At 40.3% G+C, this 27,384-nt stretch overlaps 1 protein-coding gene across 1 annotated transcript in view; it reads left to right on the top strand.

The window, feature by feature from the left end:
* The window catches only part of Myo1d (myosin ID), a 289,429-nt gene that overhangs the window by 80,788 nt on the left and 181,257 nt on the right, over positions 1-27,384 (top strand). The window contains exons 2-11 of the mRNA XM_028759311.1: positions 3,961-4,169; positions 8,548-8,641; positions 9,901-10,066; positions 11,481-11,534; positions 13,954-14,049; positions 17,113-17,229; positions 17,774-17,977; positions 19,091-19,236; positions 19,313-19,427; positions 23,059-23,229. Coding sequence (XP_028615144.1) covers positions 3,961-4,169; positions 8,548-8,641; positions 9,901-10,066; positions 11,481-11,534; positions 13,954-14,049; positions 17,113-17,229; positions 17,774-17,977; positions 19,091-19,236; positions 19,313-19,427; positions 23,059-23,229 — 1,372 coding nt within the window. The remainder of the gene's footprint in view (positions 1-3,960; positions 4,170-8,547; positions 8,642-9,900; positions 10,067-11,480; positions 11,535-13,953; positions 14,050-17,112; positions 17,230-17,773; positions 17,978-19,090; positions 19,237-19,312; positions 19,428-23,058; positions 23,230-27,384) is intronic.

The raw sequence follows: 27,384 nt of genomic DNA on the forward strand, positions 1-27,384 counted from the left end.
TATATGAGAAACTGGTTCTTAGACTTTGGAAGAACTAGGGGGAATCTTCCCAGTGTAGGATAAGAATGGGACCAGAATGAAGAGAAACAGGGACAAAACCATGAAGATGAAGACCTAAAGAGGTGATGGGAGAGATGCTCAAGGACAGAAGTGGTATTGGTTGTTAGGAGTCAAGTAAAGGGGGCCAGACCTTGTGTGGCTGGGACAGTTTGTCTATGACTTTAGGATTCCTCATCAGAAGGAGTTTTTTTGTGGTAATGTTTGCGACTATAGTACATGGTTTTATTGTCTTTCCCCTTATTCTCTGTTGGTACAATTTATTTATAGTACTTTCTTATTCTTTTCCCCTTTTAATATCTACGGTTAGACCCTTTATAGTACACAAAGTAGACAGTTTGTCATAACAGGTTTACACACAAAGATCATAGAAATGCTTTTATTATTCCTTTAGAACAGGGTGTCTCTTGCTCATCTTCTAGTGTAATTACTGCAGATCCTCCCCAAAGGAAGCACTGAAAGGATCAACTACATTTCTTTTCTGTTCCCCTCCACCTCAGGCACCAAAGTCTTCTGAAATTGCACATATTACAGTGTATAGTGGCACCATCTAGTGGTAGTTTTGAGACCTAACCAAGTTCAAAGTCATTTGATAACCAGTTTAGAATTTCAAAAATAATTTTCTACCAGTTTTGCAAATTGCTGAAGCATTTATTTAATGTCTTATTTTGTTGAGCCTCTGAAATGCTCTTCAAGTCAACAGATAGCACCACTATTATGATTCGTAAATAACATGGTTTGTAAACAAATGGCTTATACATTGTATACCTTCTTGAAACAAGGTCTCACCATGTAGTCTAGACTGTCCTTGATCACCTGCCTCTGCCTCCCAGGAGCGATGATTCTTGGCATAAGCCACCACACCCTGCTCACCTTGCTACTGTGCATGTATTTTAACTATATTTTTGGAAAAAATGATGCTTAGAAATGTAGTTAAACAAAATAATTACTTGAATACCAGAATTTCAGAAGCAATCTCATTCATGGCTATAAGAACTCTTCAGCAAGAAACTGCATTATGTTGCCTCTAAGTCAGAGCATTGAGCTCATGAGGTAACTTTTCCCCCTAACACCCTGTTGCTCATTTTTGTGTTTTATTTTTTCCTATTTGAGATGTTTTGAAAACTAAACAACCCTGTCTTAGGTTCCTCGATGATGCCTGCTGAGCCTATGCTGCATATTTGCGGATCCAATCAGAGAGACTTGAGTAGTGAATCTTACTTCTTATTTTTTGTGGATTTTTTTTTAGTATGTATATTCTTGAAGGGAGGGTTTGTGCAGTTGCTTTTTTGGAGGGCTGAAGGAGGGTATAGGAGCCCATGGGCTGAGAATTATAGTCAGTTGTGAGTCACTTTGGCATGGGTGCTGCAAACTCTGGACTTTTGCAAGTGCTATATACAATCTTAACCACTGAGCCATCTCTCCAGCTTCACATTTCTAGGTCCTTAAATGTAAGCTGTATAGATAGATATCTTGGTGGTGGTTTGCAGTTGATTGATAGCTGTGACAAGGAAAGACATTTGATTATTTAGTTCATTCTTGAGGCAATAGGGGTTATTGAGGAGGGGCAGTGTTAATAAAAATAAAAACACTTGGTAAAGAATCTACATCCACCTGCAATCCCAGCACTCTTCAGATAGAGGCAGGAATATCAGGGATTGAAGACCAACCTTGGCTACATACTTCAAGGCCAATCTGGGCTGCCGTAATCCCAGGTTTGCTTGTCTCAAAACAAGCAAATAACAATCACTTTCATAGATAACATAATAGAACAATAAAATTAATTGCCATTTTTTGAAAAAAAAAGGAAAATACATATTCAATGCCAGAGGGATTGGGGGGGGATAATTATTACCATAGTACAGCTGGAGAGGCTGAAACACAAGGAAATTAAATCACTTTTACAAGGTCTCACTGCTGTTAGTAGTGTGAGTACTCAGGCCCAGATGCAAAGGACCCCAAATCTAGTGTTTTGACTGTCAGTGGGAAAACCACAATAAAAAAGCAGACAGGAAACTTCACTGGTTGATAACTCTTATTTGAATACATGCCAACTTCTTGATAAAAATCTTGGTTTTAATTTATTGTTCACACATCTGTATTTGTTTGTCTCCAGTCTTATTATAGATGACAACTTTCCATCTTAAAGGAAGTTTTAAAATTTTGCCTATCAGTCCCAAACCCTTAATTATTTCTCCTTGTCCATTGGTTATAAATAGACAAACTACCCATGGACCAGCATTTTGCCTATGTGAGCACTCTTCATTCAGCTCTTGGAAGTGAGATACAGTCTTCCCTCCATTTCCACAGATGTTGGTATCCTCACATCCAGGGAACTGCAGATTAAAAATGTAACAGCTATTTAGGTAGCACATAAATTACATGAAGAATTGTTATAGCCTACAGATTATTTAAAATATGGAGAAGTATTACAAAGGCATTGCATAAATCTAGGACATTTTACATATGGTACTTAAACATCCAAGAGTTTTGTTATTTGTGAGGGCTCATAGAACCAATTTTCAATGGATGCTGAAAAGTGACGGTATTTGCCTGTGCCTCTCAGCAGGTGGAGTGTATTGGTAACAATCACTTGAGAGAAACAATTAAGCTCTGGTTTATACATGCTTATAGGTGTGGATTACTGTGTAAATAGTATGTGTGGGTTTTCTATGCTTTTATATTCAACTTTTGTGCAGATTTATCGTCCCTATTTATAATTTCAGTCTTGAGACTTTTGCTATTTTTACTTTGTTCCTATGGCATCTTCTGACCAGCCTCTTAATTCCCCCATCCATACTATCCCACTGTATGTATATGAGGATAAATATACCATGTTTTCTATAATATCTTGCCATGCATTCTTGTACTAATTTATCAAACGTATATAAAGATAGACACATATGATTCCATACAAAAATGGGACCGTATTATATATCTTAAAAATATAGACACTTTCAGTCAGTTGTCCCATTCCTGAGAGTCTTTCCCACTGGTTTGTAAGCTGTGTGTCCAGGGGGTTTTCTGCAGTGTTGCTCATAGTCCCAAGAGGGAAGGAAGATCACTGAATAAGTCATGCTGTATCTACACCACAGGATTCTAAGCAATCACTACAAAAACCAGTGTGATTTATAACAGAAGTGTCTCCTGTATCGTTTTCTGTTGTGGAGTTTACTGTGTGTATTTCCTTACTGACGTCTTAGTGAGACTTCTAGAGGGAGAAGAAATAAATGTGAACAGGCCTTTTCGTAATTGAAAATCCAGTGAAGTAAATTTCAAGATCTAATTTCACTTCCATTTCTTTTCCTACTAGAGCTGTGAGTGTTTCTCTCTTGATTGACCTTCTGTATTTGGGAAGTGGTAATCCACAGCCTTCAAAGTATTAAATTCCTCTTCTTGCCTGGCTTTTAAGCCCTACTGACCTTTTTCACTAGTGGCATCTGAAGGGCATCACATCAGATAAGGTCCTGCTGTTAGTTGCTTTTTATGAGCTTCATTATGTACCCCAGGCTGGCCTCCAACTCAACAGCAATCCTCCTGCCTCAGTCTTATGAGAGCTGAATATAAGCATAAGCTATCATGACTGACTCAAACATAGTCTGCGTTTTTGTTTGTGTTGTGTTATGTTTAAGACAGAGTCTCACTCTGTAGTTCAAGCTGGTCTGGAACTCATTGGCTTTGAACTACAGCAATTCTCCTGTCTCAGCTTCTCATGAGATGGGATTATAGAAATAAGTCAACATACTAAGCTGTAATGTGGTCTTTAAAAATAAACTGAGATAAATTGTCAGTTCAGATAAATTTAACAGTTCCTGGAACAGCTGAGCATATTTGCTAATAAACTAAGAAGAAAGACTCCACACATCTGTGTAACCACAGCGACCTTTTCTTGCTTCCATGCAGATTTGAGAAAGGACGCATCTACACATTCATTGGAGAAGTGGTTGTTTCTGTGAACCCGTACAAGGTGCTGAACATCTATGGCAGGGACACAGTCGAGCAGTACAAAGGCCGTGAGCTATATGAGAGACCTCCTCATCTCTTTGCTATTGCTGACGCTGCTTACAAGGCTATGAAGAGGCGATCAAAAGACACCTGTATTATGATATCAGGTATTTGGAGGGGGCCCTGGTTCCAAAGTTGGAAAGTATTTAATTTTTTTTGTACTCAAGAATTCATACAATCAATGAAAACTTTATTTTTTTAAGTTTACAAACCTAAGAAATTTTATAGGGCTCAGAAAAGTCATGAACACTGAATACCAAAGTATTTCTACCATGTTCTATCATCCTCTAGTCTTTGTTTTAGAGGCTGAGGCAGGAGGATTTGCTTGAACTTTCAGGAGTTCAAGACCAGCCCGAGCAACATAACAAGGCCTCATCACATAAAGAGAGTACACATTATACTTGTATGTCTTTTGTTACTTGTAGACTGGGCCAGCATGGAATATGATTCCTCCTAACCGAAGCACCAAAAAAGTGTCAAAACATAACAAAAATAGTTCAGATGTTAGCAAAATGAAACAAAGTAAATGATGCACTCATTTGCCTCAAAGTCAGACAGGTATTTGGAGACTGGTGCTGTGGTGCAGACACGGGTGGAAATGGGCTTCCTGAGCTTGGGGCCTAAGCTCTGAAACTTAGGGAGGAGAGGATGAGCTGCGGCCCACTTGCACAGAATGGGAGCCTAGCCACTCACATAGTGCTAAGCCCTTTGCAGCATCTCGCCTAGTAAAATGAGGACAAAGAAAGTTATCTTTTCCCTGGCCCAGGATGGCCTCTCAAACTGTGGGAATCTCTGTTGATGCTAATAATACCTCCCATTTACTTTAGTGGTTTTGTGCTTTTCAAAATATTTTTATGATCATTACTTTATTTTGGTTATCAAAACAATTTTAGTGGTATGTAGCATAGTTATTTTTCTACTTTACAGATAAGAATGTTAGGGGTCAGAAGATTAAATAGCTTAGTGTTGGAGTTAGAGAATTATAGCCTAGGAATATACTGTTTTGTTTTTTAATGACCAAAACAATTGAAAACATTCAAAAAGTTGACCAGTTGCACAAGTTTATGAACAAAAATAAAAAGTTCTTTACTTGTTATTTACATATATATATATTTTTTTTTATTGGATGTTTTATTTACATTTCATATGTTGTCCCCTTACCCCATCCCCCACCCACCCAGGAACCCCCAATCCCCTCACACCTCCTCCTTCTTCTTTGTGGATGTAACCTCTATCTACCCCCCCACTCCCACCTCCCCACCCTCAAAACTCCCACCCCCTGGGGCGTCCAGCCTTCATGAGGTCAAGGATCTCATCTTCCACCTGTGCCCAGCAGGGCCCTCCACTCTTATATATTCAGCTAAGGCCCTGGATCCCTCCATAAGTGCTCCCAGGCTGGTGGTTTAGACCCTGGGAGCTGTGGTTGGTTGGTATTGTTGCTCTCCTCATGGGGCCACAAATCCTTTCAGCTCCTTCAGTCTTCACTCTAACTCCTCCATTGAGAACCCCATGATCAGTTCAATGGCTAGTTGTGAGCATCTGCCTCTGAATATGTCAGACTCTTGAAGACCTCTGAGGAGACATCCATATCAGGCTCTTATCAGCATGCACTTCCTGACTTCCACATCAGCATCTACCTTTGGTGACTGCACATGGGATGGATACTCAGGTGGAAAGGTCTTCAGACGGCCCCTCCTTCAGTTTTTGTCCCTCGCTTTGTCTCCATATTTGCTCCCTTGAATATTTTGTTGCTCCTTCTAAGAAGGACCGAATCACCCCCACTTGGTCTTCCTTCTTTATGGACTTCATGTGGCCTGTGAGTTGCATCTTGGGCATTTTAAGGTTCTGGGCTAATATCCAATAATCAGTGAGTGAATACCATGTGTGTTCTTTTGTGATTGGCTTACCTCACTCAGTATGATAATTTCTAGTTCCATCCATTTACCTAGGAACCTCTCAAATTCATTGTTTTTAATAGCTGAGTAATACTCCATTGTGTAAATATACCACATTTTTTTAATCCATTCCTCAGTTGAAGGACATCTGGGTTCTTTCTCTTTGAGAATTTTGTGTAGACAATGTACTTTTTATCATTTATCTATGTATTTTATCGTTTATCACCCCTAATTCCCTCCTTTCCACTTCTTCCTACCACTACCATTTTAACTTCCTTTTCTCTTGTCTACCATGCACCTGGATCTAATTGTTGCTGCCTTTATATACATGGGTGTAGGGCTATCCACTGGAGCATGGTCAACCTACCAGGATCCACACGCCTAAAAAGAACTGATGGTCTTTCCCCCAGGTAGCCATCAATTGTCAATAGCTCCTCAGCCAAGGATGGGTCTTTTGTGCCTCGTTCCCATCCATGCTAGAATGTGGGCTCCCGTGAACTCATGCAGGATCTTGTAGAGGCAACCACAGCGACTTAGTGTACAGTATGACTAAAAAGACCCTGTCATGATTTAAAGACACTGTTTCAGAGCAGTCCTCCCCAACTTCTGGCTCTTAAACTCTTTCCACCCCTTCTTCCACAATGCTCCTTGAGCTTTGTGATACAGATACCTCATTTATGGCTAAGTCCCACACAGACCCTTATTCCAGTTAGGAATAGACCAGTTGTGAGTCTCTATATTAACCACCACCGCTGCAAAAAGAAGCTTCTCTGATGGGAACTAAGAGATGCATTAGCCTGTAGGTATAAAAATGAGGATTTAGAAGACAGTTGGCGACTTTGTCCATTTATAAAAGTATTAATAGTTGATTTTCCCCTAGGGCCATGACCTCCCCAGCCACAGGTTCTTGGCTAAGTTTACAGTACCAGGCACAAAGTTTCTACCTGTGGAGTGGGACTTAAATCCAATCAGATAGTAGTTGGTCCCCCCCCCCACATGCATGTCATTATTGTAGCTCACAAAGTTCATAGCTGAGTAAAATTGTTGATGAACACCAGATATCAGCAGCCTACATTGTACCTTCAGGGTACAATGAAAGCAAGCAAGCAGAAGGAAAGCTTCTAAGTCTGTTCCAGCTTGATTTCTACATGTCCAGTACAAAGTGTATAGTATCTTCAGTCGTGGGTCTTAGTGTCAAGTCATGGTGGACAACCATGAGCAATGGCAAGAGCTGTGTTTTATGTAGGGGAGGATCCTCTTGGACCCATCTGACATGGGGGGGGGGGAGGTTGCGTCCCCCAACATTCCAGAAGTAGCAGATTGTTAGTGTGTGCCCTTTTGTATATTTTTGCTGTGTGTAAGTTCATAGTCACACATGCATAAATAAACAAAAATACATAATTATAAGCATATATCTGCCATTACAAAATTGGTTTTTCCATTCAGCAATGTATAGTGGACATATTTTTCATTAAGGTTTTCATAAAACTAGCACATTCTCTTTAGAAATTCCACTGTGTAATTATTTTTATCTAATTATTTATTAATCTATTTGCCCAATTTTAGCCATAACATAATTTATTTAAAAATAGTTTTAAAGCCTTGGGAGAGTTATACTATTTAGTTAAACTACTTTTAAAAATATTCCCTTGGGAGAAAGCCCAGTGAGTGAAGTTTCAGTGTTTAAACACATAGATGGGACTTCTAAATTGATCCCTCTGCTACCTCCACTAGTACCCATTACACACTTTTCTATAATGCCTTGTGTCTCAAGCTTGGTGTTTTCTTTTTTCACTAAAATTACTATAATCTGGTTTAAGACTCTTGTTTGTCTTTCTTTCTTTTATTTTTTATTTTATTTTATTTTTTTTACACTCCAGATTTTATTCCCATCCTGGTCCACCCTCCAACTGTTCCACATCCCATACCTCCTCCCCAGCCCCTGTCTCTACAAAGGTGTCCTCACCCAACCACCACCCACCTCACCAGACCTCTAAACTCCCTGGGGCCTCCAATCTCTTGAGGGTTAGGTACATCTTCTCTGACTGAACCCAAACTGTAACTGGTTTCAGAAATCCTCGTGGTCATGCTCTCTTTCTCAGCTTTCTGAGTAGCTGGGCCTGTAAGCACCTGACTCTGATGGTTGTAACTAATTACTTTATTCCCAATAAATTTTAAATAATTTTTCTGTAGAAAGTAAGGTCATATGAATGTAGCTGTAGCTACTGTTTGAATCACCCCCTTAGTTTGTTTCTGCTATACTTAGGTGTGGAGCAGTTTCTGCTATACTTGGGTGTATAGTATAAGGAACTAGTTTACCACAACTTAGTCCTTGATGTATTTTACTTAACTAGATATTGATTTGTAATTTATAATTTTGCTTCTGTCATTTCTAAAGACATGTTTCTATCTATTAGAAGCGTCTCAGGACAAAATAACTTAATAAGAAAGTGGGGAGGGAGAAGGAAGAAAGGGAGGGAGGAGAAGGGAAGGTGGAAGCGAAAGTTACAGAGTTTTAAATGAATAGCCATCAAAGGTTTAAATTACTCTGTTGACAATGAGCTTACCCCTACCTGATTCTTCCCTCTAGGGGAAAGTGGAGCTGGTAAAACAGAGGCCAGTAAGTACATCATGCAGTATATCGCCGCCATCACCAATCCCAGCCAGAGAGCAGAGATAGAAAGGTAAGGAACCTCAAGGACATGGGTTGGCCGGCATAGCCTCGCCTAGTATGCACACTGGGCCAGGCCTCAACTGACTGGCAGCAAGCATTTTCTCTGATGTGTAAATTGCTTTGATTCTTACATTGCATATTATATCTCTGCTTTTACTTCTATTACTATATCAATTTCCAGTTTATCAAGATTTTTTTAAAAAATTAAAACTACTTTGAAACAGTTGAAGGTGTCCTGGTTCTAGCTAGTTTCCAATCTCACCAGAGCTCTTGGAATTTGCATAGCTTGGCTTTATTGTTCAAGTCTCTGCAGGTTTTTGCTCTGTGTTTTTAAAAATTATGCTCTGAGAGAAATGGACCCTGAAGATGGACCCATGGCTTTCTATCAGTGTCACAACTGTAACCCACGGATGCTGGGAGTCCAAGTAAGATTCATGTGTGAAAAAGTCTTCGTACTGCACTGTGCTGGCTCACAGTTAGATGAGTACAGTGCCTGGCACACAGCATTTGCTTACTAAGTATGTAGGAGTGAATTGGTGGCTATTTGTTTCTAATGAAGCAGCATGACCAGCTTTCTTGTGCAGTATAGCCTTTTCTGAGAGGAAGAACGTACTTTCCTTTAGCTCTGATGATGAACATTAGTTTACTGAGGAGTCGAAATTCGTCTGTCTGTCACAGGCAGCTTGACAGATGGAGTCAGGGTGCTGGCTGATGTAAAGGAAAAGAATTTAGATTTGATGATACTGTGTGGATTTTGCATTTTCATTATAACTGGATTACCCAGTCAAAAGAGGCCTTCTAAAAAAATGTGACATATTCCCACTTCTGGTTTTTTAACATTTGATCAAATTATTGTAATTTCTTTTGAATCTCAGGAGAGTAGCTAGCTGAGAACTAAATCACTTTCATTTTTATGTAGCAGATAAGGCTTATGTAAATTTACTGTCATTCTCAAGCATAATGGGCTCTATCGTCTTATGGGGACCTTTGTAAGCAAGCAGTTTCTACACACATGCCTTTGTAAAGCATACAGTCATTTATGGGCAGAAGTTTGAAGGGTCCATTGTGGGGTTGGGGGAGGGACGATGGTCCACTAATCAGGTTGTGTCAGAGGCCAGGTTGTTTCTCCAGTGTGACACTGTGAGAAGAATCTTGTCAGTGAAGTAGAAACAAAGACATATGGGATAGAATGATGATAAGATCATCCAATTTTCTAATTATCTTCATCTCTGAATTTTTTATAATAACTTTGAGGTATTTTCATTAAAGAGTGAAGAATATGTTGCTGAAGTCAAACTGCGTTTTGGAAGCTTTTGGAAATGCCAAAACTAATCGTAACGACAATTCCAGCAGATTTGGGAAATACATGGATATCAACTTTGACTTCAAAGGAGACCCCATTGGGGGACATATTAATAACTACTTGCTGGAAAAGGTATGTGTGCTAGATTTCTAGGGAGATGCTTGTGAGAGCTGAATGTCTAAAGCTAATATTTGTGAAATTGCATTTATTGCTTTAAAGTACTGTTTAATCCTATTGCCTGTCTTCAAGTCTGCCTTCCATGGTAAGATACTCTCCTGTGTCCTCACATGAGCACTTGGTGCATTGAGTTAGGTGTTGTCAGTGCAGATTTGGGGTGGGCATGGGACGGAAGAATGTGTGACAACTTTTGGGTAAGATCTAATCCAAACTAGTCAAATCTCCTCTCTCTCCCTCCCTCCCTTCCCCTATGTAGCCAAAGCTGGCCTGTACCTCAGCATCCTCATGCCTCAGCTTCTACCAGTTCAGGTCACAGGAGTGTACCGTGATGCCCAGCTTTCAGACCTTGACTCTTCTCATGTTGCCATCCTCCATCCAGTTTACTTTTACTAAATTGAAATTTCTCATCTAGTTTGTTTGCTTACTGTCTGCAGCAGGACAGTTCATTCTTTCAATCTAGTTAAGCCAAACCATACAGTCACCTCTGCCTCAAATTGTGCTTCAATTCAGAAGCTTCTCAGTCAAGTGTTTTCCATCCCAGTGACACCACAGCATCTTACAGCCCTGCAATTTCTATTTTTATCTGTTATATCAAGGCTAGACAACTAAGGAAACAAGTACTTTTTCAGAGTCAGTTGGAAAGAAGCAGGAAACACTAAATATTACCCATCTTTCTTTCATGTTTTATGATTCCACTGTATGTATATTTATGTGTGTGTGTGGTGTGGGGTGTGTGTGTGTGTGTGTGTGTGTGTATTCAATCAAAAAGAATGCTTTGAATGCATATACATGTTGAACAGTCTTTTTAGAGTGTCTAAGCGGAGTCCCTAGGGCCTGATCATGGTGACTGATTTTATTATAGGATATGAGGCATTGCTTTTTGAAATACCAGCAGACTCTGGACAAGGGAATGTTGAGAATGTTCCTCCCCAGCATTCCTTCCCAGTCTCCCCACTCAGAACCCTACCACTTGCACATACTGTCTTGAGACTGCAGGTTAAAAAACAAACAACAAAAGAAACATGGCTTCACTTTTCATGAATATTATTTTAAACAATATAAAGAATTATCAAAATATTGCTAAGCAAACTATAGAGAACACTCATCTCTGACAAGCTTTGTCCATAGGTTTTTTTATTTTATTCTTTTTGTTTGTTTGTTTTTTACTCACACCTGCACGCCCTGAGCTGAGGACCAAACCAGAGGACTTGTGCTTAGGCAAGGGCTCTACCACTGAGCTAAACCCCATCACTAGCCACAGATTTTTTTTTAATGCACAAGGAATGCAAGATTCTCTAAGAAAGTTGCTCCTGTTTCATTTATAACTATGATTCCAGATTAACTATTTTTTAAAAATATTTTTTCTCAGTCTCGTGTGATTGTGCAACAACCTGGAGAACGAAGCTTCCATTCTTTCTATCAGGTTAGTAATCAGTTCCTTATGCAGAGAATTGTTTGCCTAGCCATGCAAAGAATCTTTCTAGTGTACTCTTATCTGTCCTACACCCCTCTGGCTTTCCTTGTCTCCAAGCTAACTACATGTTTGTACAGGCTTGTATCTCCTACCCCACCTAAGAGACCGTGACTGTGGGCACTGTGAGAGCTCATAGGTGACCAGGCAACAAATGCTCCCAGGCAGAACATTACCATAAAGTGGAGGTAACAGTGTAATGACTGTGGAAGCTATTGACACCGTCTAGAAATGTTGATTTCATTTTCTTTTGAATTGAGTTGCTTCTCTTGTGCTTGAGAGTTCCAGAGATGGAAATGTCAATTTGGCTTGCATTGCTCTCAATAGGTGTAAGGCAATATGATTACTTTAAAAACAAAACAAGGATTTATAAATCCAAGGGAGAATTATCTTCTATGCTGTCAACACTCAGAAAAAAAGAAATAGGTCTTTAGGGAATGTTATTAGAGTTTGAAACAAACTCTTAAATAAACCTCCTTTGGCACATCTGTGCTCAGAAAGCAAGTGTGATTTTAATATGATTTTCGAATCTCAAAGTAATATAAACCAAGATCCTTTAAAAATCTGCTGACCTAATTAAGTAACATTTGGGGGTTTAAAGAATTAAAACCATAGGGTTGGAGCTATTTCAGTTGGTAAATTGCTTGCTGATAAGCAGGAGGACCTGAGGTCAGTCCCGAAAACCTGTGTTTAAAAACTTGTGGGCTTGGTGATGTTCATGTACAGTCCTAGTGCTGGGTAGGCAGTGGCAGTCCTGGAGATTGCTGCCTCCAATCAGGGTAACTGGAATCTGAGGAATGACACAACCCAAAAGCCAGCCTCCCTGCACACACCCACAGGAACACACATGCAGATACACATTTAAAACTTTGAGTTAAAAAGATTGATTTTTTTTTTGTAACTGTCTTTGAAGGTGATTAATTGTGACAGTGTAATCATATACAACATTGCTTGATTAAGTAATTGCCTTGGTCAGTGCCATTCATGTTTGGTTAAAAAATCATTTTTAATGTCTTTTAACTGTACATTTGAAGTAAACCAGAGCTTACTGTTGAGTGCAGAACCTTTATGTCAATGCCTCTTGAATGCATGCTTTATAAATAAAAGGATAACAATTTTGTATTTGTGTTTCTGTTAACAATTTGCTAGATTTTAGATAAACAATTTCTCTATAAAATATAAGAATTGTTTATTTCAAGAAGTTACAGCTTTCTGCGAGTATCTTTCCCAGTTAGGTGAAGTTGCTAAGAAATATCTTCAGACTACTTGGGAGACAGAGCAGGCGGATTTCTGAGTTCGAGGCCGGCCTGGTCTACAGAGTGAGTTCCAGGACAGCCAGGGCTACACAGAGAAACCCTGTCTCGAAAAAAAAAAACAAAAACACAAACACAAACAAACAAACAAAAGAAATATCTTCAGTCTGAGAATCCCAGCTGGCACTCACACCCCTGTCTGAGTGTGACAGTTGAGGAAAAGCTGCTGAGCACGTGGACTGCATGAGACTGCCAGCCGACGCCTCTTCCCCACAATGTTGACTTTCCTGAACTCAGCAGGATGGCACTACTCAGCTGCAAGCCCCTCAGTGCAGGGATCCTGCCTGTCAGATGATGGCATTCCGGACAAGAACCTTTCAGACCCATCTTGTTGTGAATGTGAATTTTAAGTGCTATTCCTCATGGCTGTATAACATTCTGCCTGTCTTACTAGATAGAAGCTATTTACCTATACATGAGAACAAGAAGACAAAATAAAATCCAAAAAATGTCCTCAAAGCATGAACAGGAGGACTGTGTAAAGTCTAGAAAATGAGTAAAGAGCTAGATCACGTCTGTATCAGACCATTTGACGTGTGGGGTCAGCATCTGCCTTGACAATTGTAGTAGCAGTAGGAACCCTAGAGGGACAGAGACAAATGAGTGAGTATTTACTAAAACAGTATTTATTGGCTTGGCTTACACAATTCTGTCTTCATGCTGGAGAGGCTGAGAACCAAGTAACAGCTCAGCCCATGAAGCAGGTGCCTCAGTAGTTCTGGTCTGGTGCTGAAGGCCTTGAACTACCTGGAGTTGCTGATCTTCCTTGAAACGGTGAAGAGACTGAGCTCTTCTGTCAGCAGCAGTGACTGTGGCTCTAGCAGCAGTAGAGTAAACGAGCTGACTGGCAAGATACACACCAGACAGCAAGGCTGCTCCCTAGACCTCCTTTTATCTAGACTGCCTACATTTAGGGAGGGTCGTCTCAGTTCAAATAACCTGATCAAGAAGACCTCTCACAGGAATACCCAGCCGCTCTTAGTCAATTCCAAACGCAGTCAAGCTGACAACCAAGATTATCCATCACAGCAGTTTAATTCAAATTAAATATTTTTCAGCTACTCCAGGGAGGTTCTGAGCAGATGCTACACTCTCTACACCTACAGAAATCACTCTCATCCTACAACTACATCCGTGTGGGGGCACAACTGAAGGTGAGTTTCTTCTCTGAGAACCAAGAGGAGGCAGAGGGAGCACAGGCTAGTCACCCAGGCCCTCATGCAGATGAATGTTTCCTCTGTTCTGCTTTTAAAAATCTCAGTCCAAAATTTATGCCACCATTGGACTGAAAACCTAGCTAACTAACCTTGCATGGCTATACTGTCCTCATCTAACAGAAAAGTTCCTCTCTGTGTTCAGGGTTTTTTCTTAACATCTCTAAATATTTGATCTGACTCCATTTATCTGAAACCATAAAAATCACTGACCAATAGCAAGCCTTCCTCAGAAGAGTGTGTGTGTGATTTAGCCAAAGGCATGCTGTTATGACAAAATGAAATTTAAAAGCACTTTGATCTATCTCTCTCTCTATCTCTATCTCTCTCTCTCTCTCTCTCTCTCTCTCTCTCTCTCTCTCTCTCTCTCTCTCTCTTTCTCTCTCTCTCTCGTCTTTCAAGACAGGTAGCCCTGTCTGTCCTAGAGCTCATGCTATAGACTAGGCTGGCCTTGAACTCACAGGTCCACTTGCCTCTGACTTCCAAGTTCTGGGAATAAAGGTGTGCACTACCACTGCCCAACCTCCACTATTTTAAAATATTGATTGTGATTATCCTAGAAATAGTTTTGTCCCCTTAGATTGTTTCCTTGTATTCACGTTTCGAAAGGCCTCACGCTTTCCCTCCCCTTGCCTGTAATCGCTTGCATGCATATCTGCAGGTCCATTTTGCTCTTTATTTGGATTAGTTTTCCTCTAGTCATCTCATAGCCAGTTTGACAATGTGTTGGTTGAGGAGAGTGTATAAAGAAGTAAATGCATGTTGTCATGGTTCACTGGAGGGGAGGTATGGAAACACAGAGAGCGAGCGCTGTGGGAGGCTTGGGTCTCAGTTACTTCCAGAAGGGTAAGAGTATGCATATTAGGGCCCTGCATTTCCGTATTTTTAACTTTTCTTGAATAAAAAGTACACTGCCAGCAGAGTATGGTAGCACATGCATGTGACCTCAGTACTGAAGAGGGAGACAGAAAGATGATGGTTGCACCTGGGCCACACAGCCAGACCAGCTCACAGGAGAAAGCACTGGTGATTTTAGTTAGGCAAAGAATACAAAGATCTCTGACAGGAAAAGATGTGAGAAGTGTTTTTTACTTAAATTATTATTTCACTTATGCTAGTTATACCCTCATTACTGGCTTAGCAATATTTTTATTGCTATTCATAGAAGTAATTAATTTTCTATTCCTTGGCATTTAGGTTTGCCACCCTTTTATACTTTTCTAAGAGCAGAAATGTTTGGCTGAAAATGAATTGAAAATTAAACAGAAGAAGGCAATGGTCCAACTTTCTCTGCATTCCCAGAAATACTTAAATATGTATAGAGGATTCTGAAATCAACACTTAACAAGCTGTAAGAGACTGGGCAATTCTTTTGCAAGCCCATCATGTGCTTTTCCTCACACCTCCTAGGTGACATTGGCATCACAGGCCTGTGGCTGAGCACTCACTTAGTAAGGGGAAGAAATGGGTGTCTTAGTTAGGGTTTCTGCTGCTATGATAAACACCATGACCAAAAGCAACTTAAGGAGAGAAGGAATTCAATTCATCTTCCAGCTCTAGTCCATCATCCGGGGAGTCAGAGGAAGTCAAGGCAGTACATATGGCCCAGGAGAGGTGCTGCTTCCAGACTTGCTCTCCATGGCTTACTCAGCCTTCTTTCTTATACACACCTCAGGGTCACTTGTCCAGAGGTGACACCACCCATGATAGGCTATGCCTCCATAAATCAATCACTAATTAAGAAAATGCCATATAGGCTCACCTGAAGGCTTTTGTTCTGGGGGTGTTTTCTCAATTGTGGTTCCCTTTTCTGAGATACCTCCAGCTTGTGTCAGGTTTACCATATACTAGCCAGGATAAGGCCATGATCACTTTAGAACCATGAAGCCTCCTGAGACTAGGTGCAAGCCAGAGGTGAGCTTGAAGAGGACTAAATAAATCTCATTCTCTAAGCAATAATGAAAGAAGAGATTAATGGCTGGTAGGGAAACAGCCAGAAATGTCCTTGTATGGGACAGAACTATAATATCAACATGTAGTTATAGTAGTAATATCTGATATTTAGGTATTTTTGGTATGCTAAGGACCAGACAACCTGTAAGAAATGTACTACTCTCTCCATGTAATGCAGGAGGAAATTAAGGCTCAGTAAGGTTAAGCATCCACTCCATAGTGAGAAAACACTGGCAGGTGTAGGAGCTTGTCTAGTTATGTCTATAACACAAAGGAATGTGTGCTCTTTAAGCAGAGTAGGTTTGTTTTGTATATCATTCCTCAGTAAGCAAGCATCAGGCCAGGGCCCCATCCAGGCAAAATGAGCAACTTGTTGAGAAGAGGCTTAGTCCAGAGCTACTTCCTGGAAACTTGTAGTATAAACAGTTGCCAATTTTTACTGTAAAACCTGATGACACACTGGTATGTCCAACCCAGTGTCCATGTGTCCTAGGACTGCAGATTCTAACTGTGCTCCAGTTAGAAGCTATGGCTTCTTATCACTTATCACATGAGAGAAATAATGGAGTATAGCTCTGGACTGCTTGACAGCTTGCTAAGTTGCTCTACGGGCTGCTTTTCCTCTGCTGGGAACTAAGCCTGATTATACAGTGTGAGAGCTGCTTCCAGCCTGCACAGAGGACCTGGAGGAGAGAGCTGCCGATGCAGTAGCCAGCCATGGACCATAGAGTTCTCACATTCAACATTTTCATGTGTGACCTTATGTCCCATGCCACTGCCTCCATGGAGCATGGAGCTGTGATCGTCAATGGTTCAACTCGGGACAAAACCGCTCAGAAAAGTGCATGGTGCTTATTTAAGTGACACAAATCTCATACACAAATAGGCCTTATATAGCTAAACAACATTTCCAACACAAAATTTTTTTAATATTTGTCTCCTTTAAAATGATTTACTACAAAGGCATCAAGATTTCGGCTAAACACTTGAGTTTTGTAGTTAATGCTTAGGTGAAGTGTTTGTGACTTACAGTTCTCTGTTCATGTCTAGTCTTCCATCAATGATGCTGCAGAGTTCAAAGTCGTAGCTGATGCCATGAAAGTAATTGGATTCAAACCTGAGGAGATTCAAACAGTGTATAAAATTTTGGCTGCTATTCTTCACTTGGTGAGTAGGAACTCTCAAAGTGTATTGTCTCCCTGTAGAAACAGGGCACTCTTTTAGAAATTGTCCCCTGTTGAAAGTAATTTCCTTTGTGAAAATTTCCCTTGTGGTTTTGAAAACTGTATTCTGATTTTCTTTATTATTTTGTACGATTATGGGTTTTCCAAACCACTGCAGACTTGGAGGCTGTACCCAGTGTGTGATTTCCTTAGACCTTGAACTCAGCACCGAGCCTAATGGTGACGGCATTTGAAAGAGATGATTTCAAGTGGCCTCCAAGGCACAGACAGCTCATCTGAGGCCAGCACCATAGACCAGATGGCAAAGATAGTCATGAACTTGACTCCATAACAATATAGACCCTCTGTCAAAACTGTCCACTAAGATGAAAGGGTAGACAGGTGTAGAGAAGAGGGAAGGAAGTGCGGAGGAGGCTTTCATATGTGGACATGCAACTTAGGAAGGTAGGTACAAGCAAGCTTACCTGAACTCATGGTATGTCAGAAGCTCATTGGAAATGTCTCTTTTGTTTTTGGCTTTGATATAGGGAAATTTAAAATTTATAGTAGATGGTGACACACCGCTTATTGAGAATGGCAAGGTTGTGTCTGTCATAGCAGAACTGCTCTCTACTAAGGCAGACATGGTGGAGAAAGCCCTGCTTTACCGGACGGTGGCCACAGGCCGTGACATCATCGACAAACAGCACACGGAACAGGAGGCTAGCTACGGCAGAGATGCCTTTGCCAAGGTGAGACTAAACTTGAACCATGGGTTGCAGCATAAGTGAAATTCTCTAAGGATATGTTCAGACATCCCTGACAGTGGGCTAAGGGCTTTAGGAAACCGTGAGACTTTCTGGCCCTCACTGACTCTGTGAAGCTCCTGGTTTATTCACTGGTAGAAAAGCAAACTAGACCAACCGTGGGAATGAGGGAGTTGAAACTACTACCTCAGCGGAGTTTGGCACTAGTATACCTCTCCTGCCTCATTCTCTGCCATCTTCCAGCGTAGCCTCATAAGTTCTTCTGACTGATTCCAGCCACAGGACCTCTGCACATGTCGTATCTCTGCTTGGGCTGTTTCTCTCCCATAGTGCCCTATTTAGTCATGCTGCTTACTCAGCCCAAGTCATGATGCTTACTCATCCTTCCGTGGATTGCCTGAACACAGAATAAATTAGAGTCACTTCAGGAGTGACTATGGGGATGGCTCAGTAGTTAAACATACTTACTGTTCATGCATAAGACCCAAGTTCATTTCCCACCACCCATCTGGGCAGCTTAAACTACCTGTAATTCCAGTATCAGGAAAACTAACACCTCTAAGGGCACCTATATTCACCCACATACAAAACACACATAATTTTTAAAAGTCACCTTAGACAGTGTGTGTTCCTTCATCTTATTCCTTACACTCCTTGGAGTCTATGACTTTCTGTGTATATTGTACTGTATTTCCAACAAACTGTATGTCTGAGTGCCCAGCAAATGTTTAGTGAATGAATAACTTCTTAAGTATCCAAGTTCATTTACTCATAGCTCAAAGTAGGAACAGCTTCAGAGGTGAGAAGTACAGATGTATCACTGATGTAGTAAGGTATGGATACATGCCTAGAGAATAGTCTTAAAATGCAAATAGTAGCCAACAATCATATTTAAAACTCCAGATTGCTTCCTTCAGTTTGCCATGCATCATGTAGCTGTCTGGTAATAGGTGATGTACATTCTAATCATTCTACTTAGGCAATTACACATGTGCTGAACAGTCAGGAGAAGGTGGATAGGATTGAAGACATCCCAAGTCCAAACAGAGAGACTCATTCCCAAACAGGCAAGAATTTATGATGTTCTTTCTCTCACAGGCAATATATGAACGCCTCTTTTGTTGGATTGTTACTCGCATCAATGACATCATTGAGGTCAAGAACTACGACACCACGATACATGGGAAAAACACAGTTATTGGTGTCTTGGATATCTATGGCTTTGAAATCTTTGACAACAACAGGTAAACTGGGTATGATACTGAAAATCCTACTGCTTGTTTTTCTTTCTATTAGCCTAACATTTTCCGTCTCCTGCAGCTTTGAGCAGTTCTGCATTAACTACTGCAACGAGAAACTGCAGCAGCTCTTCATTCAGCTGGTGCTGAAGCAGGAGCAAGAGGAGTACCAGCGGGAAGGCATCCCTTGGAAACACGTGAGTGCCGTCCTGGGGAGTCTCTTTGTGCTGCCCACCTTAGCAGACCTTCTGACCTTTGTGGCTTCCTGGTTGTTGTTTGTCTATCAGAGTGTAACATCACTAGAAGCTCATTCTCTTGACTTCAGTTAGATGAACTTATTTCTGGACCCAGTTGTTCCTGTTCCTCTCATCATTCCCTTTTCTCCTCTGTGATCTAAGTGGCAGTGAATTGCCTTTGGCTGCTGCTACTCCTATTCTCTGAATCCTATGGTTGGAATGCTGGGACACTCGTATGCCTGTCCAGTTCCACATTCTCTCTTTTGCTGTCACCTCTCTCCTCCTGGCTCTTTGTGAATGTTTGTAATTGGCAGAGGCAACTCTGCCAATGAGATGTAGACAGGAAGTGATACTGGTCAGAGGTTCACAGCTGAGAGACTGGCTCTCCAGGCTTTCTTGTTCTCTCCTGCTTCTGACAAAAGTGAGACCTGTGTGTGTCACTCTTCTTATACATTTGTATTGTAGAGCAATCTTGGCAGTACACTTTTAAGAACTCTCTGATGTTTTCTTATAGTTATTGTTTCTGTTTTGTGCAATTTTGTTGGGTTCCTTTGTTTCTTAGGGGACAGTCCCAGGCTGTCCTTGAATCCTACTATGAAGCCAAGGATGACCTGTGCTCCTCATTCTGCCTCCACCTCCCAAGTGCTGGGATTATAGTCTCCCGCTGCCATGCCTGGTTGCTGAGTTTATAAAACTCCACTCTCACCACACAATAACAACCAAGACAGTGTTTTTTCTTTGATATCAAACATAGTATTGACATTTCAATTCAAAAGCTATTTGAAATGTCATATTTAAATTATTTTTATATTCATACCTTCCCATTTTCTATTTTACTTATTTATTTTAAAAAGAGAGTGGTATAATAAATAGCACTTCTGCCTCAGATTGCATCTTTGCCTTCCATCTTGTGTTAAATATTAGAATGCCATAAAATGTCATTGAAGCATATGAGCATAAATTTTGCATATTTAAAATAAACCAGAGTTGTCAATTTTATTATAAAAGAGCTGCCTATTGTTTGATTTAAACAGTGACCTCTCATAGCTATTTAAAATACAATTCAATTAAGTTTATATGGAGTTTCCTAAGAATAAATCTTCTGTTTGATATACAATATAACTGAAGTTGAGGCTTTTTCTGAGCATGAATCTTATCATAAAACCTGTTATTCAGGTGTAACTGAGGTACTGTTATTCAGATGTGATTTTTGAGGTAACTGATCCAAAACATCCTTTGAAGCTGATTGTGGCACATACATGTAATCTCAGCACTCCAGAGGCTGAAGCAGGAGAATCACAAGTTTGAGGCCAGCCAAGGCAACTCAATAAAGCCTTCTTTAAAAAAATAAGTCAAAAATCCCTTCAGCAATCAGAATACCAAATTTCATGGGCTTAGTTCCTAGTGGGAAGCATAACAGAGACAGTAGTGGCTAATCCAGACACCTCAGAAAAGCTCAGTAACCCCAAAGATGAGGAAGTCATAACTGATCAGACCACTAAGAGAACAGAACCCAACTCCTAGGTGACAGAAACAGCATGTCGTTGTGCACCAACATCTTAGCCTCTATTTGCCTCAGAACCCCAAACTTCTAAGCACTGAGCTTCCGTCCATCATTATAGAACATTTCAACAGTTCTCTGGAGTAAAAAGGAAACATGAACTCTGTGCACCATCTCCATCCTCCTGCCTCAGAGCCTTCCTCAGATGTCCAGATTACCTTGAAGTTACTCAGCCATCACATCCCTTCACCTGTGATTCTCCTCTTCTCTCTAAGAGACAAATAATCCTACAAAAACTATAACCACAGCTCTATGATCCCATCCCAAAAATGAATAACAATTCCTTTAGTATCATTTTCTATTTCTTAAGCTGTTTTATTGTTGTTGATGGTGAAAGTTTACATGACTAGATCCAAATCAGGATTTTGCATCATGATTGATTGATTGATAGGTTTCTCACATAGGTCAGCCTCATGTGTTCCCTCCCTTCTTCCCTCACTCCTTCTCTTCCTGCCCCCTTTTCTTTTTTTCCTTTGAGAAGACTTAGCACTTTTTCTGTAATGAACATTTTTTTTCTGTAAGGCTTCCCAGCCCAGATTTTGCTAATCCAACTCCTGAAGTGTCATTAACACATTTCTGTGTACCTGCGTGTTCTGTGTATTAGTGATGAGATCTAGTGGCTTGACTGGGTTCAGAATTAGTTTTTCTTCACAGCCTATTTTATGGCCTGTGTGTGAGTGCCTGTCAGGAGTTCATAAAAATCTGATTAGCCCTCTGATTTGTTTGCTTCTAAAAGCAAATAATACTTTTGCTTTTTAAATTTCTACTTTTTACTTATATGTGCATGCATGCTTGTCTGTATGTGTGTCACATGCTTACAGGTTCTATGAAGGCCAGAAGGGGCATTGGAAACCCTGGAACTGGAGTTACAGGGGATTGTGAGCCACCTAACGTGGGTGCTGGGAACTGAATCAGGTATCTCTGCAAGAGCACTAAGTGCTCTTAAGCACTGAGCCATCTCTGGAGTCCCTACAAATCATTTTAACTATTGAGAACTTCATATTCTAGTGAACTCTCATAAAGTTAAATTTTAATTTTCAATTCAATTGTTTGCCTGAAGCTTTCTAAGAATATATTGTATACATTGTATGTTTTATATAGACATAGCTGGATTTTAGATTTTATAACAAATTTAATTATAAAGTTTGTTATTCTGATTCCATAGTCATAGGAAGAAAGTTGCTATCAAATGTGTTTGTATTTGGAGTGAGGCTTATGACACGGGACCTCTGTACCTTTAAATCATCCTGCACATCTCTCCCAACTCATGTACATTCAGATCACCAGCAGAACCTGACTTTTAAAGGCATGCTTTAAGCAGTGCTTAAAGCACCATTAAACTTAAAACCAAGAGTTGCTAGAATCTTCAGCAAATATCAGTGGCTTCTGGGAATACAGTTGGATTTTAAGGTAATTCTTATACTCAGGACAGAAGACTTTACTTTCATAGTCCTAATATTTGAAATGTTAGCTAGTAATATATTTCCCTCATTTTTTTGTATTTTAGGATATTTTTCTAAAGGTGTAAATAACTTTTCTTTGTAAGTAAAAATATAGTACTGAACATATAAACATGAAAACATGGGTAATTCTTGCAGTAGGGCTGTCCTGGGCATTGGACAGTTTAACAGCATCCTCACCTTCACCCATTCAGCACCTGTAACATTCCCCTTACCATGACAATCAAAACTGTCTGCTGACATTACATCACATGTCCCCAAGACAAAATTAATCTCAGTTGAGAATCCTACTCATGAAGGGGTGGGGTTGGGTGTAGGATGGGGAGGCAGGAAGGACTAAGACAAGAATTAATCACTCTTGCCTTAGTCCAGTCATCACTGCTGATTCCTTCATAGCACAAGAGTGAAGATATTAGGTCAGAAACCTCTGATAACATATGTGCTCACGATAGTGCTTGACCTCACTACTATCTGCCCAGCTGACACTGAGGTGAAATGAAAGGGACACCTGTGTGTCTTGCTTGTTGGGGTTCCTGTTCTCCTGGGCATTGCTTTCCTGCTTGTTCTGCAGATTGATTACTTCAACAACCAGATCATTGTGGACCTCGTGGAGCAGCAGCACAAAGGCATCATTGCAATCCTGGATGACGCTTGTATGAATGTTGGCAAAGTCACTGATGGAATGTTCCTTGAGGCCCTTAACAGTAAATTGGGCAAACATGGTCATTTCTCCAGCCGAAAGGTAATAAGACCTTCCTCTTGAGCTGTAAGATTCCTGCTTATTGTTTGGCAGAGCAACATTGCTTTATTTTAGGTTAAAAGAATGTACAGTCAAATCAAGGGGAAAGGCCTGATGGTCGGTGTATCTCTGTGAGTTCTGCTTGTCTGATACAATGATGAGGGTGACAGAATCATAGTATCCAGGAGAGGGAGCTACAGACTAAGGAATTTGCTAGATGCAGGAAAAATGAACAGGATTCTTTAAAAGCATGATGTCATTTGTAGCCAATAGGTGCTGGAGTCCTTGTCCATGTGCTAGAATTTTATGCCTGAATCTGATAACTCTGCATAAGAAATTGCTTTTGTCCTTGACTTTCCACCACAATCCTCACTGACAAAATATGGAGTGTGTTCTGACTGCATTCTTCAGATCCTAGGACCTGCTTAAAAATGAAAGATTTTAGCTGCAGTTGTGGTTGTCATAGAGAAATGCCTTCTTTCAGTGTATAGAGTAAGCTTCCAAGTCTCCATTCTTTACAATCTAAAAATGTCACAAATAAACCACATTTGTATAATAATTGGGGGGAGTCGTGGTTCTCAGACTTTTGTACAAGACCTAATATGCAGTATGCTTGTCATTCGTGTTTGCTTAGGAGTCTGTATTGGGGAGGGACACCTCATCATAACCCCAGGCTTCCCCACAAATGCATGCTTGTCCAAGAACCAGACGCTGCCAGGAAAACATACCTTGTTCCTTCCCATCCAGAAAGAAATGGGCAGCAGTTCTGTTTCTCTCTAAATCTGCAGTCCATTGCCATTCTGCATGAATAAATCTGCTTCCTAACTCTGTCCCATTTGGAATTATGTAATCTCAATGGAGAAATTCCACCATTAACTATAGAGAAGGTGTGAATCATCTATAAATTGATTATTAACTGACACTTATCTCAGGGCTGTTACTTGTAGCTACAAGCTGGTCTTCAGCTAATGCAGACTGATCTTTGACATTAAGAACCTAGGGCCCTTCAGCAAGTTCCCAGTTATACCCCAAAGGTCTAATTAAGTTCCTCTTGTTCAAACAGGTTTAGTCCTCAGTGCTGGGCACGAAACTGTACAAAGTGGAAAGTAACCTTAGTCACAGTGAGACATTTAGGGGCACCTTTATCTAGGCAAATGGCTGACTGTAAGCGAGTCTAGAGATGTCATCACAAGTTGTGGAGATTCATCTACTGATGTACCTTCTGAATACTAGCCAGTCAGTGTTGGTGAAATTATATCAATTTATCATACCAAATAAATCTTTCTTAAATTGTTTATATTTACATAGATATCTATAAGTCTCAAAAATGATACTCCAAATTATTATTCTATCTTTTACCATGGCCATTTATATAGCTGAATTAAAATTGGTCAGGAAAAAATATTTTTTTTTCATTTTATTTTATGTGTATGAACATTTTGCCTGCATGTATGTGTACCAGTTCATACAAGCGCCCTAAAAGACCAGGAGACAGCATCAGATACCCTCAGCCTAGAGTTGTGGGAAGTAGGACTTGAACCCAGTTCCTCCAAAAGAGTAGCCAGTGCTCTTAATGACTGAGCCATCCATCTAGCCCTTCAAGCATTTTTGAAATGTAATCTTATTTTCTCTTTTTTTGAGATGAACTCTAGCTCTGTGTTGCTCAGGCTGACCTCAGACCTCTGGGCTCTGCTGATCCTTGGCCACTCAAGTGACTAATGATGGTATGGCATGCCAAAACACTAAGCTGTAATCCTTCTCCTTAAGCAACTGAACATCTTGTGTTTAAACACTTGCTACTGATTTGGTAGGAAATGCTAAATAGTAATTTATGTAGTGATTGATTTCTTTCTATTTATTTATTTCCTTCCTTATTACTCTTTTGGTGGAAGTCCCAGTTTCCCAGCAGACCAAGTACCTACTTCTTTTTCCTTCTCCTTCACTATCCCTTGGATAAATATGAGATGAAAATACTTAAAGTGTATTCTTTGGGGGAATTTGTATACATGTGGTATGTGTGTATGTCTGTGTGCAAGCATATGTGGAAGTCAGAGGTCAATGTCCTATATTTTCTCTATTACTCTCCAACATTTTAAAAATAATTTACATTTATTTATGTAAATAAATAATGTATATAAATATAAATGCATGCCTTGACACACGCATGGAAGTCAGAGGACAACTTGCAGGAGTTAGTTTACCCACTTGAGCCATGCCACTGGCCTTCTAGTTTATTTCTTGAGACAAGTTATCTCACTGAGCCTGGACCTCCCTGATTGAGGTATCTTAACTGGCTAGAAAGCGTCAGGTATCCTCCTGTCTCTGCCCTATTAGCAGTAGGATTACAGACATCACTGTACACAACTTTTATGTAATTACTAAGGATCCAAATCAAGTCCTCACCAACCGAGCCATCCCCCAGCCTCATCTTCTGAGGAATTTTACCTAATAAAGGAAAGAAATGAAATAGCCAAGCTGTCAGGATGCTTAAATCCCCTCATACCTTTTGGTTAAATAATCCCATTGGGTTGTATGTTGAGCCAGGTATCATTTGCTACTGCTAACTGATCAGACAGACTTACTGGCTTATTAAATAAAACGTTGATGGCTTTTATTTGGGTCTAAAAATCTTCCTATTGCATTAAAGGTACCATGGAGAGGCAGTCACATGATCCAAACAACTATAAAATATTTTAAAATAAAAAGCTAAATAATAAGTATATAACAGTACCAAGAAAAAGTTAATGGATGTGTGTGTGTGTGTGTGTGTGTGTGTGTGTGTGTGTGTGTGTGTGTTGAGGACAATCACAGCTTTGCATTTTATCCAAATATAAAAATGACTCATAATTTGAGTCTTACTCCTTCAGGAATTTTACAAATTAAAAGATATTTCAAAAAGACGGAGGTCAGGGTAGGCAGGTAGGCTAGAGAGAGTGCATACTGGCCTTGTGCATACTGGCCTAGCAGAGAAGCAGAGTTCAGTTCCCAGAACCCATGTCAGGCAGCTCACAACTGCCTTAACTCAGATCCAGGACATCTAAAACCCCCTTCTGGCCTCTGAAGGAACTCACACTCACAATGCACAAACCCTCATAGGCACAATTAAAAATAAAAGTGCAGCTTGAGAGATCTGGAGGAGGATATAGTTTGGAGACATCTTTATGCTAGATACTTTGGTCCCCAGATTTACTTAACTCTCTTCTTTCTCAGGTAAATATTTAAAGAGACAGAGTAAACCTCTGACTTCCTATAATTCTTCATTTGTGAAACTCTTAGACATCGTTCCTTTAGCATCTGAAGCCTGCTGACTTGGATAGGATTGTGTGCGGTATGACACTGTCATCTAAGTGGTACTAGTATTACAGTACTAAGTGGTACTGTGTAGGTTTTTACTTGTCTACCTGCCTGGCCTCTACTTTAGCAAAGAAAGTTGGAGGAAGTCATGAACAAATCCAGGGAATATAAAGCCTGCCATTTCACAAAGTATTCCCCTTCATTGATAAAGAGGATTTATCATTTTATTTATTTTTGTGAAGAGCATCTAAGCTGGACCCCAGCTCAGCAAGCAGATGAGCCAAGACCCTGTATACATGAAGACATGTTTCTTTCTGTTTCTGGAGCCTTTCTAGGGCTACTCCTTACTAGAAATTTGATGTAGTGTTATCTGTCTACCTCACTGAGCTTCAACCATGTATGTGAGAGAGACATTGTCATACTCTAAGAGTAGATTATATGGACTGTGATATGTATGTGCCTCACAGACAACAAGCCTTCATTGTGATCCTCCCAAGTGGAACATGGAAGAGAAAGATTCAAGTGTCAGAAGCATGCACAGTGCATGTCTGTTTCTCAGAAAGCCATATTTCTTCCATTGGCTGTTCCACCTACTAGGAACCAGCCTTTATATCCAACTAAATAAAGAGCATCATTTGTCATCCCCTGACCACACTGGGTATGGAATAGCCACAGTTCATATGCATTGTCCAGAGCTAGCCAATTGACCATATTGACTATTAGAGCAGCCAGCAAATGGAGGTTAGTTGTGTGCTACATGAATCTCTGCCAAAAGCCTTTACCTTGTCACCTGTGGATTTAAACAAACCCCACAGAAAGGGGTCTTATTTAGGTATTGTAATTTGTGATGTTTGGTCATATTAA

The sequence above is a fragment of the Grammomys surdaster genome, unplaced genomic scaffold (assembly GCF_004785775.1).
Source record: "Grammomys surdaster isolate TR1022 unplaced genomic scaffold, NIH_TR_1.0 126278, whole genome shotgun sequence".
Taxonomy (NCBI): domain Eukaryota; kingdom Metazoa; phylum Chordata; class Mammalia; order Rodentia; family Muridae; genus Grammomys; species Grammomys surdaster.